We start from the raw sequence: 13,633 nt of genomic DNA, 5'->3' as shown, positions 1-13,633 counted from the left end.
TAGTATTCATATTATCTTTTTATTAGTTACCAAATAACTCTGGTGGTTATCCAAGTGAATTGAATGAATACTTGGGTCTGTAGAGTTTATTTGGGATTGAAACAAGGTTGTGGAGATTTCAATTCAAGGAAACAGTTATCTCCTAATAAAACATTATTATTATTTTTATTTTAAGAGCAAAATAAGTGCAGACCCTGGAGCATCAGTGTCTCTAAATTCTTTTCAGTAAGATCTTTTTTCTCCAATCTAGTCTATCCTTTCAAGAGCAGAAAAGGAAATGGCAGTTTTTATAAAAAACAAAATTATGTTTCTATATAAACAAAATTACATAAGCCTTATAGTTACTTGTTATTCTTATTTACAGTAAAATGTATTTAAAATTACCCTTTCTTACATTTTTCTCTTTACTATTTGATAGCTTTTGAGGTAGCCCAGTAAAGTCTCAACACCTTGGTCTACATTTGATGCCCAACTACTCTAGGTTATCTGGCTGTGGTTTCTATGGCTTTGGCTTTGCAGGTTAACTTCCTAAAAGCAAGTCTTCACGTGGGCAGTATTCAGGTTTTGGCCCTAACTCCTAACCATCCACTGGAATGTGAACTTGTCATTTAACCCCCGTAAGTTTTATTTTTCTTACCTCTAAAGTAGTGACTGAATTTAGCAAGTAAGAGTCATGACTAAGAAAAAAATAAAATGTGAGCATATGAAGAAGAGAACAAAATTCCCCATAATCCTATAACTGAGCTAACTAATTTGTTGTTGATTTGGGGGAAAAAAATCGTCATTATTTAACATAATTAGAATCACACTATATACAGTGTTGTGTGTCTCATGTAACATTTCTGTGACTATTGTCCCAATTTTTTAGAAATTTGTAAAGGTTGATTTCTGATATTTCATTGTATGATACAGACTATGCCTTAAATTTATTGTTTAATATTTGGGTTGTTTTTAATGTAACAAATAATAAAATCTTGATATGTAAAATTTTGTGGGCTCACATTTTTTCCTTATGTCTACCTTCTGCAAGAACCTAACTGGCTTTGATCTTTGATCCTCATTCTTATCTCTAGAACTACATGCAATTTTGTATCTCTTCAAAATGACAGCACTTCAGATATTTTAAAGCTGTCATTCTCTCTGACTCTGTTCTAGACAAAACATCTTTAGCTTTATTTACAGTTATGACATGGATTTTAGATCCCCCATCATCGTGGCTGTCCTCCTTGAATGTGTTTTAATCTCATTATTCTAGATGTGTTTTGACCCCTGTCTAGTAATTAGCCTTGCTTCTCCTAGGGAGGATTAATAAGAAACGTTTTTGAGATAAAACTGTCATTTTAATTGGTCAAATTTTAGGTATAATTTTTTATATTCATTCTCAAGTATACTTCTTATTTATCCAATGGTGTTTATAAAACATTGACTGCCATTAGCCTGTTTTTTTTTTTTTTTTGAAGGTACTTTTTTTTTTTAAGATTTATTTTTATTTATTTACTTATTTATACAAGCACTGAGTACAGTCAGAAGCGCGGGAGGGTGAGAGAATTCACCAGAGCCAGAGAGGGGAGCAGAGCATCCAGAAGGACCGAAGTACACTGCTGAGGGGAGCAGCGGGCGGCAGGAGAGGTCTACGCGCCATGTGGGACCCTCCTCCAGGTGGCCCGGGAACAGCCGGGGATCAAACCGGCGCTGCAGAGGCTGCGGGCAGCTTCGCAACCCAGCTCTCAACCGCTGTGCCACCGGGGAGGCCCCCATTAGCCTGTTTTAAGATAAATTACTGATTACTGTTCCCCCCCCCCCTTTCAAAAATCTCTGGATTCTTTAAAGTATCATCCAGTCCTACTGTGTTGTGATTAATTCATAATGGTGGGAAAATTAAACTACTGAAATAAAGTGCAAGTTTCCAGTTTTGCTTGGATGCTAAATGATTCTACATGATTTGGGAAATTCCCCACTTGTGTAAACTGACCATGGGACTCCTACTCTGACTGGTAGTGGTTTGTTTAGGAAGGGAAAGTCAGCTTAGATAGCTTCTAGGAAAGACTTCCTTGTACTTAAAAAGGAATGCACAAAAGGCATCCTCTTTACTGTTGCACAACAGTATCTGTCTGATATGAGTGTAGGTAGGTAACTTGTGACTGTGAAGGTCCATGGTGAATCCTAGATGTCCTATTGTTATAGAGCAACCCCGATATTAAAACGGGTTCCTGGCTGTGGGTCCTCACCTGCGCGCTTTAAAGGGACTTATGAAAACTCTACTACACACACACACAAAAGGTTAATAAAAGGTTTATTTACAAGAGAAAAGGAAATAAGGAAAATGTACAACTCAGGGAAAAAATAGGGAAATAAAGTCTTTAATGCGTCCTACCCGATCCGCCGACCTGGAAACCCAAAGTCACTCTCAGAGCTGGCCGGACGCTGCGAGCTGACGAAGAGCCAAAATGGGGGAGCCCCCAAAGCCCACGTTTCTGCCTTTTATATCCACCTGGCTGCTTAACCCCACCCTCAGGTCCCAGCCACCTTCCTTTGGTGATGATGGGATTTGGAGTTCCCAGTGTCTTTGACTTTGACCTAGGGTGGGGGTGGAGTCCACAAAGCCTGTATGGAATTAGCTTTGGGACATCCTTTTCCCCCTAACACTATGTGATAGCATTGAATAGCTGAATCACCCACCTTGGAGTCAGCTTATTTCACTTCTTGTTTATAAGTCTTATTTCTTAAAGTTAGTAGAGTATAACAGTTTAGGATAGCCCTAATATTAAAGAACAAACGTTTCATATTCTGTTGTGCAAAATAGCAGATACTGTGGAAGGTCCATCCCATTAATAGGGAATAAGCCGCATCATTTTAAGATCACTTCAGGATTTTATGGGTCACAGTTTCACAGGTATTGTTACAAAATTGAATGTTCTGATTATAAACAGACAAAAGAGTTTTCTGTGATACAATAACTGATTGCAAGTTTAACTACTCAGTCAAGAATAAACTAAATATCCATTCTGGCAAAATGTCCTTTCCATTCAAAAACAAAGATTGGTTGTCTAAAGGAATTGACATTTTACTCTGAAGTAACTTTGTTATAAGCGTGATTTGTTACAAGTTTGTCAAGGACTTGAAAATATATTTATCAAAATAATTTCATATATATGAAACACATTACAAATGCCTTTTCAACTATTGAAGCTGCTATATAAAGTGTTAGATACCACTCTTTAAATCTAAAGGAAACTAAAGAATCTGAAAAATGTTCTAAGATATCTGACTCATCACTTGGATTTTAAAATAGTTACATTCAGTATTTCTGTCTCCACCCTTTTATGGTTTAGAAAGATGTGAATCATTTTCTTTAGTATTTCCCAAACCATAGCTACTTTGAAATAACTAGTGTACACTTTAGCTACTGATCTTACTGCACTTGTGGGAATTCCGTGGATGTCTCATGTAATCATTGCTTATAAAGGTAAACATTGGGTAACCATAGCAACTTATTTTTAAATTGAAAACTTTTCTCCCTTCAGCTCTTTAAGTGCAGTAACTTGATACTACTTCTACCGGTTACCACAGTGTAGAAACCAGAACGAATTGCAAATAACCTTTTCTCAGTCTTTTTACAAGAAAAGCAGAAATTTACAGTGAAATTTTACATAGTACTGATTTGTAACATTGGGTCTGATTTGTCTTTGAGACATGCTGAAAGGTTATTAATTATGTAAATAATAATGTGATTATATTTCAAAAAAGTGTTGACTCTGGTCCTTTTAGGATAGAAGTCATATGCCAGAGATACTGCTAATTAACATGAATTGTAGCCAAAAACTGCACTAACAAGAGAAAGATCAAATAGAATATTTAAAAGCCACGCAACTTAAAAAACAAAACAGAAAACCTTCAATTCAATCTGGCCTTCAATTCAGTGTGAATTATGAATGATTTTGTTTAATTTCAAACAACTTAAGGAAAAATTACTAAGAAAATATAACTTTTAGGGACCTCCCTGGTGGCGCAGAGGTCAAAGTCTTAACGATCAAGCTGTCTGCAGCCAGTGCAGCAAGAGTTAGATTCCCAGCCAGGGAGTTAACCCCTCTGGCACAGCAGACCTCTCCTGTCTCACCTGCTGCTCCCTTCAGCAGTGTATTTGTGGATCTACCTGTTCTGCTCCCCATTCTGTCTCTGGTGAATCCTCTCAGACTCCCTTACCCCACCCCCCTCCCACCCCCACATCTCTGGCCTACACTACCCACTTCTTGCATGTATAAATAAATATTTAAAAAAAGAAAACATAACTTAAGAACATTACTGTATTACATACTTGACAACAAAGTAGTTTTCTTCCCTCTTTCCCTTACTTTTGGTATATAGGGTTTAACTAGAAAAATGCCTGTACTGTTTGATTTGTTGGAAGTTTTTGCTTGCAAAACTTTTCAAAGGTTATGTTTACTTTCCTCAAGATTCAAATCTGAAAAAGTCATTTAAATATTAATGAATAAGGGCCTCCCTAGTGGCTCAAGGGATTAAGCACAGCACTAAGAAGCTATCCTGCAGCTTCTGCAACACAGTTCGATCCCCTACAACATGGCACAGCAGACCTCTGCTGTTTCACCCCCTGCTCCCCTCAGCACTGTATTTCAGTCAGTCTGCCTGTTCTGCTCCCCACTCTGTCTCTGGTGAGTCTTCTCACCCCCTGCATCTCTTGCCTGTACCCCGGCTCTTTTGTGCAAAAATAAATAAATCTTTAAAAAAATTATGTATACAAGAACTGGGGTACAGGCCAGAGGTGCGGAGGGTGAGAGGATTCACCAGAGACAGAATGGGGAACAGAATAGGCAGACTAACTGAAATACACTGCTGAGGGGAGCGGTGGGAGAGACAGGAGAGGTCTGCTCCGCCATGTGGGTTGCTCCCTGGTGGGCCGGGGATTGAACTCTTGCTGCAGAGGCTGTGGATTGCTTCATAGTGTGGTGCTTAATGCCTTGTGCCACCAGGGAAACCCACATAAATAAATCTTAAAAAAATAAATATTAATAAGACCTTGAATTCTCTTACAACTCCCCCATTCCTCTCTTAACTAAAACTCAGTGAATTTCAGAATGCCTTCTCAAGTGGTGACTTTTCCTTTGTTTATATATCTTGGGAATGTGCGCGTGCGTGCGTGCGTGCGTGCGTGCGTGCGTGTGTGTGTGTGTGTGTGGGTCATAGTTGCCTCAGTTATCTAGGTTCACTTCTTTGTAGATAACATTTAAACAACATACTTCACAACTTTAACAACCTCCACACCATTAATCATCTTCATTGACTTCTAACCGCATACTTAAATGAACACATCCCTCAAGTTGTCTCATGTACTGAAACTACCTTTACTTCTGTATTTTCGTTACTATCCAGACCCCATAACCCATTAATTACTTCCAGTTGCTAAATACTACTCCTTTCAACTCTTCCTCTCATTACTTACCACACCAACCTTTCCCTCCTGTTTCAAAGGACAAAAGATCCTCTCTTCGTAACAAGATAATTTTTCTTCCTCCATTTCATATGTACCTTCTTTTCCTGTATCCTTTGTAATCTTCCTTTATTGGTAATCTTATTTTCAGTTCCTGTATCTTTCTTTCTTTGACAGTATTAAGTCTAAGCTGTGAACCCTGGATATCTATTGATGTCATCTTTAGTTTCATCTGTTTGGTAATTTTTTGTTTTACTTCCTTAGTTAGTATATTCCTAAATATAGTGTATGATGCTATAGAAAATGAGATTGTTTCCTTAATTTCCTTTTCAAATAGTTCATTATCAGTGAGTAGAAATGCAATTGATTTTGTTGATCATGTGCCCTATACCTTAGTGATCTCTAACAAGTTTTTTTGTTTGGTTTTGTAATTGTAAGGGTGATCTGCAAATAGATTTGCTTCTTCCTGATTTCTGTATTACATATTTCTGTTTTTTGTCTTATTGTTCTGGGTGGAATGCAGATACTGCTATGTTAAACAGAAGTAGAAGTGGACATCCTTGCCATGTTTCTGATCTTAGGAGAAAGGTTTCTAGTCTTTCATCATTGAATTTGCGGCCTTTCTGTATATGACACATATTGAAGTAATTTCATTCTATTCCTAGTTTGTTGAGTATTTTTTTTAAAGATTTATTTATTTTTATATAAGAACTGGGGTACAGGTCAGAGGCACAGGAGGGTGAGATGATTCACCAGAGACAGCGGGGACCAGCGGGCAAGACAGGAGAGATCTGCCACGCCATGTGGAAATCTCCCTGGCTGGCCGGGAATTGAACCCGCGCTGCAGAGGCTGCAGACAGTTTCACAGTGCAGCGCTCAACCCACTGCGCCATCCGGGAGGCCCTTGTTATTTTTATCATGAAATGATAAGGGGTTTTATCAGATGTTCCTTGTGTCCATTGAGATGATCATGTGATTTTTATCCTTTTATACTGTTAATATATATGTCATATGAATTTATTTTTATGTGCTCAACCATCCAGGCATGCCACCATTAAGACCCATTTACCCATGGTGTTTGATCCTTTTATTGTGCTATTGAATTTGGTTTGCTAGTATTTTGTTAATTTTGGCAACTATGTTCATCAGGAATATTGACCTATGGTTTTCTTGTGCTGATTTTATCTGGCTTCACTATCAAAGTAATGTTGGCTTTGTAAAATTATTTTCGAAGTACTTTTTCCTCTTCAGTTTTTTGTAAGAGTTTGAGAATGATTGGTTTTAATTCTGTAAATGTTTGGTAGAATTCACCAGTAAAGTCTTGAACTTTTCTTTCTGGGAGGTTTTTTGATTTCTCCTTATTCTATGTATACTTAGAATTTTTATTCATGTCTCAGTCTTGATGGTTTATATGTTTTTAAGAGTTTAACCATCCTCTTGGTTGTCCAGTTTGTTAACATGTAATTGTTCATAGTGGTCTTTTATGATCCTTCTAACTAGTCCTTTGGCTTCCATTCTTTTTTTTATTTTAAAGATTTAGTTATACAAGTACGGGAGTATAGGCCAGAGGTGCGGGAGAGTGAGATAATTCACCAGAGACAGAGCGGGGAGCAGAGCAGGCAGAAGGACCGAAGGACACTGCTGAGGGGAGCAGCGGGCGAGACAAGAGAGGTCTGCCGTGCCATGTGGGTATCTCCCTGGCTGGCTGGGAATCGAGCCTGCACTGCAGAGGCTGTGGATAGCTTCACAGTGCTGCACTCAACCCACTGCGCCACTGGGGAGGCCCTTGGCTTCCATTCTTACCCTCTTTTCTATTCTCTGCATAGACGACATAATCATTTTAAAGTAAAGAGTGATGACTGCTTAAAAATCTTTAATGATTTTTCAATTACTGAATAAAAAATTGAAATGTTTTCATTTTGTTTACAAAGCCATTTGTAATCTGAGTTAACCAATTTCTCCAACAATATCTGCCATTGTTCCTCATGTTTGCTTGCCCTAATCAATGCACCTTCCTTTAGCTCCTTCCAAAAAACTTTCCCCTTCTACATTTTATCAGTCATGTACTATTTGTTTATGTAAGATCTGTTGAACATGGATTAACTGTTTACTCATAATTGTGTTTACTCATTTTATCAAAAAGCCTGATTATAGTTAGATGTTTGGATGAGATGGATAACTCATTAATGTGACTTGATGTTACTCATCTTCCATTCCCATATATGTTAGATGATAGTGCCCACCAATGGTGACTGAGCATTCAGTGATAAATGTTTGTTCCTTTCTCCCTCCTCTGATTTCCTTTACTTACCTAAGATGAATATGGAATGGTCTCTAAGCTGTTTTCTGACCAGTTATTTCTATTACAATTTGTTGCAGTGTTTGTAATTCTTATTTATTGAAAATTTAAACTATATTGGAATATAGATGGTTGAATAGGACTGGAAGACGTATCTGCATTGATTGATGATTATAGAAAGAGTAAGATACCACTTAGCATTAGGTTTAGGTCTAAGTAACAGAGATTCAAAATCACAATGGTTTAAACAAGGTAGAACTTCTATAACTCTCCAATATAAAAGTCAGGAAGTTGGCAGTCCAGAGTTTTTATGTCAGTTCTGTCTCATAAAGTGCCTAGGGATGTGTGTTCCTTGATGTTAGGGTCTTATCTTGGTCAGTAGAGGATCTAAAAACCATATGTGGATAGATGTTATATTGCTTTTAACTTAAATTTAAATTTTTTAAAAGATTTATTTATGCATATAAGAACTGGGGTACAGGCCAAAGGTGCAGAGGAAGGGCGAGGGGAGGACAGTGAGGATTCGCCAGAGACCCAGTTGGGGAGCAGAACAGGTGGATCTACTGAAATACACTGCTGAGGGGAGCAGTGGGCAAGACAGGAGAGGTCTGCTGCGCCATGTGGGTCAGCTCCCTGGCCAGGGAGGGATCAAATCCATGCAGGAGTGGGCTGCGGATAGCGTCACAGTACTGTGCTTAACCCCTTGCGCCACCAGGGAGGCCCCTTAAGTTTAAATTTTTTTGAAATATTTGTTGTTACTGTTTTTCATCTCTTTGATAACATACCATGGGCTAGGACTTTCTGTTCTTTCATATTCCTAAAACTAAAAAATTCAAAGAATGAGGAAGAATGGAAAAAGCAGTAGTCCTACTTTATTAAGTTTACTGCTCCCTCCTCCCAATAACATTTAGTAAACGTTTGTCTTGTATTGGAGTCTTAAGACAAGCTTCTTCCAGTCTGGGAACTTACTAACAGAATGGGGGGAGCTCAAGACACCAGTCTCTATCATTTCACCAGCGAGTGGATGGGCGGAGATGTTGAATAGCCCCTTTTCTACCCACTGGCTTCACAAGGAATATCATTCAACTACCCAAAATATCCATAATGATTATTTTATACTTCACTGTGAATAGTACTATAAAGTAGATTCTCTTCATGCCATTTAATAGTTGCTGAAATGAGATAACCAAGATGTTAAGTAATTTGCTCAAGGTCACATGGTTAGGTTAGTGGGAAGCCGGATAAGAATAGGGGCAGTTTGCCTCCAAAACCTACATTCTCAGTCACTGTCATTACAGTCTTTCCCTTGAATAAAAATCTTTGGAGGTTTTTAGAAGTGTGAGGAAAATTAGAGTTAGGGGCGGGGAATTTACCTTGTCCAAATACACAGCCAACAAATAATAGAATCTATTTCATTGTTTTATAGCCTGTCAACTTGTATATTTAAGTTGCTCACTGATGAGAGGTATCAAACTCATTTTCTTGTACCTTAATGCTTTGTTTTCTGATTAAAATGTGTGTATAAACACACACACACACACACACCCCATTATAATTCTTTCACTCTGTTTCAGTCTTTGACATAATCAATTCATTCAGTGATATTACGTAAAGGTGGAAGAAACAGTATGTATATAATACAGTGTCTGCCTTTTAAGGAGCTTGCTTTCTGATTGGGAAAGCCCTAAGTATGGAAGATGACCTAGAACAAGAAACAAGTTGAACGGACTTAAATCTAAGTAGGTGAATTTACCCAATGGATAATACTTTGGAACAAGTTACATATATTTATGTTTCATATATGTAAATTGTTAGCATATTTTAGTGCCTTGGTATAGTTACGTTAGGGTTGCAGTTTTTTTCAGAGATACTGGTTTTGTTCTTAGTCGCTGCCATTCTTATCTGTGTCATGCTGTTTTTTTATCTTTGTATATTTTGTTATGTAAACTGGTTTAAATGTGTGATGACTCTAAGCTTTAAATACCCATTTTAAAAAACTTGTTTGGGAATACTATCAAAGTCAGTAGTATATTTTTATTACCTAAACTTTTCACAACCGTTACAAGCTATTCATCTTTTAAGGTTACTTTTACAGTCAGGTTTTATAGATTGCCAAGATCTTGCATGTATATATGTGTGTGTGTGTACCGTCACTGGAAGAAGAAAAGATTGGGAAGAACATGTGTTTGAAATTAGAAAGGAACAACTTTACTAATTTACGTAATTTTGGGTAAGATACATAATTTCAGAGTGCTTTTTGCCTATGTTATATGGGAACATGGCAAACTTATCCGAGTATTAAATGGGAATGTATAATACTCAATACATACATATTCAAAAGTAACTACCATGTTCAGTAATGAATATTCTAGTTGAGCAAAGTAAGAACAAAGATTAAAGAGAAACCATAGTATTTTCTTTGTAATATTTCTGTGGGGAATAATCCCTGGCTTTAAACAAAGAAGGAAGTGGGGGGAGCGGGAGCTATTAATATTTGTTTTTGTCACTTATTTGTAACTTTGGAAAAAAATTATATGGGAGGGAGTTGCCAGGGTGTGTATGTGTGATACTTCTTGACATACAGATATTTCAGAAATAAGGACTTGAAACAATTGTTTTTATGTGGCTTTTTGGCAAATTTTAGGTCTTTGTTCTATCCCTAGATGTTAGGGTTAAAATATTTCGTTGGTGAAAATTCAAGTGAACCATAGCATTTTAGACATAGGGTTTCTACATTATGAAATTTTAGACTTTTCCTTTTAAATATATAATTTCATCAATAATATACAATAACTTAGAAATTGTTGGTAAATCATAAATTTCTTTGTTTCCTTGAAAATAACATACATCTGGCAGATTAAAAATGGTCTTGATAATAATAAAATTTTAGGTTCATGATTTTTGAATTCTCATAAAACATCTTTCATCTCTAATTCTGTGGGTTCACTGCAGACACATTCCTATTGCAGCTGTCTTTGTAGGGTTAAACATTTGCTATATTGTAACATACGAAAGCAGTTAAGCTGTTTGGAATTGTTTACTTGCTAAAACCAGTGTTAGTCAGCAGAGGCAGTACACCAGATTTCCTTGTGGCTTTTAGTGGAAAATGTTAAAAGCGCACTCGTTTTTCAGTTATAGAATTTTTCAGTTTGATCTGGATTAGTCACAGAACTGGCATGAACCTTCTAATTGTGAAGGCTGTCCAAATGCACTATTTTTTTCTCCTGCTAGAGGAAGTTACATCCTGAGCAGTAGCTCAGATCTCTGGTAAGTGTAACATGTGAGCATTACTAGGCATTTCATCCTGCGGTTCTGCAGTCTTTGCTATTCAGACTGTTGCTCAGTTGGAATGCTTCTGTGCAGCGGATCCTGAGGTTCTGTAGATATTTTTAAGGACCTACTAGTACATTTGGAGGTGTAAGTGGCATTTTGCAAGATCATCGAAGGAACAGGAAGGCATCTGAAACCTACCGAAAAGGATAACTAGCGGTTTTCAGAGTGGAAGGAAACTGTATTGGCACAGAGGCCGATGATTGAATAAAGTAGTTGGCTCAAAGAAGATGCACAGTCTGCTGTTTTTTCCTCTGAATGAAGACTATTTAATGGAAGCTGTATTCACGTGGAGTTCAAAGGAAACGCTGGAATGATAAACTGCTGAGTTTTTTTCCTCCTCCAGTCTCTTTTAAAATGAAAAGCCTGAAGCAGTAACTTGAGCTCAAATGCCTTCTAATTCCTTCGCAACCTGCCTGTTTTATTAGGATTCTCTGCTAACACCATTTCTGCCTGGTGCCTGTGCCCTTGTGCTGGAGCAGCTATAGACAACTGCCTGATGGAGAAAGAATGACCGCTCTGCCTTGCTTATGCTGTCGATGGGAATAAAGCTATCTGTGTTACTTCAATTTTTTGGGATATCTGGATTAATCAAGCTGTGTTCTAGTACCAAGAGTCCTATTGTCTCTCGTGGTCTGACTCATCGCATGTAAATGTACTGCAGCTTTGCTATTAATGCAGAGTGTTGTTTTTTTCTCTCCCCAAACACAGAAAGAATTGTCAACCTCTGAGCTTCATTGTAAGAATTTGTGCTGAATCCTAGATGTATTTTTTTTTTTTTTGCCTGGATAGTATCTGCATTTAACTAGGGAAGCTGAAGAAATGAAGATAAATTAGAAGTGGAACAGAATAGTGAGATTTTATTTTTTATTTTCAGAGTTACAAGCAAGCCAGTACTGGTAACTCTATGACCTTGCAGGCAGGAGTGGGCAGAACTGTGATCATCTCTATCACAGCAGTTGTTTCTCATTTCATCCTGCTTTGTGTGGTGTTGACACCTAAAATAATAATCTATGCAAGTATATTTCTAAGATATAGTACAGCAATAGACTATTTTGATAGGGAAAAATATTTTTAAATGAGCTTGTACTAAACTTGGTTTTATTTACTAATATCTTAATGGGAAATTTCTTTTAAGTGCTTCAGCAGCCCAACAGAAAAGAATACGATTTTGTTGTTTTAGGAAGTTATAAGTTATACAGTCGTAGTTTTAAACATTGATTTTTTATTATAGTACTTATTAACTTAAAAAAAACAGCTGTGCTGTTCAGAGAATGATTCTAAGTATTGTACAGAAGAGGAGAAAAAACTATTTTTGCTTTTTCAACTGTGACTTTCATCACATAGCTTGGAATTTAGTATTTTAAGAGAGCGAATGAGTCGTGTGTGTATTGTTGTTTTGGAGGAGGTAGAAGATGAATCTCCTGAATTCATTTCTAAATTGCCACAGGAGAACAAACCCCTATATTCTCCACCTTCTGGAAATGTATTGGTAAGATATGAGAGTTTATATGTTTACTGTATTCTACTGCTCTAGTAGGGTAAATTTTACTTTTTAAGAATAAACAGTTTCCCCTGATTTCATTAAAAACCCTAATTAAAACAACATAGGTCTATAAATAAGGTATAATAGTACTTCTATATAAAACGCACAATTCTGGTTTTTACTTTATCAGATGTTTAGATAACCATTTCAGACTTATCTCAATCTTTTAAAACTACTTCAGAAATACTTTTGAAAATAGTAGCTATAGCAACCACACTTCTGTTTTCATTTTTTGGTTTCAAAAACGAACCTAAGAAGAATGAAGAACTCTGTATTTTAGGAAAGATTGACTACTGCCAGAAATACCGAGACACAGTCTTTACTGTAATGAGACACAGTCTTTTCTGTAATGATTTTTTGAGTAGTTACATGTAAGACTTTTGTATTAAAATGAATCAGACTTTATCTTTGACCTTAATTTTAATACTGTTGTGAATGGACTTTTTGACTAGTATAATATGATACCTTATCAGAGCAGCTATGTCTTAAGAAATTTGTTATATTTAGAAATGCACGTGTTTCCCTCTTCATGTTATTCAGGTATCAGTATTTTCATCTTTGAATAGCAGTGATTTTCATCAATTGTCAGATTTTCTTTCTTTGAATTTATGTCTTTATACACATAATGCTGACCTTAACAGCTTTTCAAGTAGGCATTCCTTATGGGCCTCAGTATGTGCTGGGAACTGCTTGTTTGACAAATTTTGTCCCACAAATAGATGCTGAGATGTCACACTTCTAGGTGGAAGAGATTTTCTTTTTACCATATATAAATCAAAAATTTTCTACTAATAGAAAAAATAAAATCTGTTTGTGTTTACTATACTACCTTATTTTTGGCTGTATTGAATTTTTTTTTATAATTAGGACTGCTTTCTTTCCTAAAGAGGAAGGAATCATGTAAATTTCACATGGCTTGACTTTGTGAAACTTTTGGTTAATGTCAAAAAACCAAATGCTTGTTGCTATAGAGAAGAAACGTTTTGGATTTTAAAGTTACATAGAAACATCT

At 36.7% G+C, this 13,633-nt stretch overlaps 1 protein-coding gene across 9 annotated transcripts in view; it reads left to right on the top strand.

The window, feature by feature from the left end:
- The window catches only part of ANKRD28 (ankyrin repeat domain 28), a 130,107-nt gene that overhangs the window by 35,786 nt on the left and 80,688 nt on the right, over positions 1-13,633 (top strand). The window contains exon 1 of one of the 9 annotated variants that reach the window (XM_037524656.1): positions 11,004-12,567. The exons of the other annotated variants lie outside the window; for them this stretch is intronic. Coding sequence (XP_037380553.1) covers positions 12,451-12,567 — 117 coding nt within the window. The 5' untranslated portion in view covers positions 11,004-12,450. Of the gene's footprint in view, positions 1-11,003; positions 12,568-13,633 lie in introns of those variants that run through there. 9 annotated transcript variants of the gene reach the window in all.

The sequence above is a fragment of the Talpa occidentalis genome, unplaced genomic scaffold, assembly GCF_014898055.3.
Source record: "Talpa occidentalis isolate TD23 unplaced genomic scaffold, MPIMG_talOcc4v2.1 talOcc4.10, whole genome shotgun sequence".
NCBI classification, from domain to species: domain Eukaryota; kingdom Metazoa; phylum Chordata; class Mammalia; order Eulipotyphla; family Talpidae; genus Talpa; species Talpa occidentalis.
Note: the sequence above shows the minus strand (reverse complement) of the source record. Positions and strands in the feature narration are given on the sequence as shown.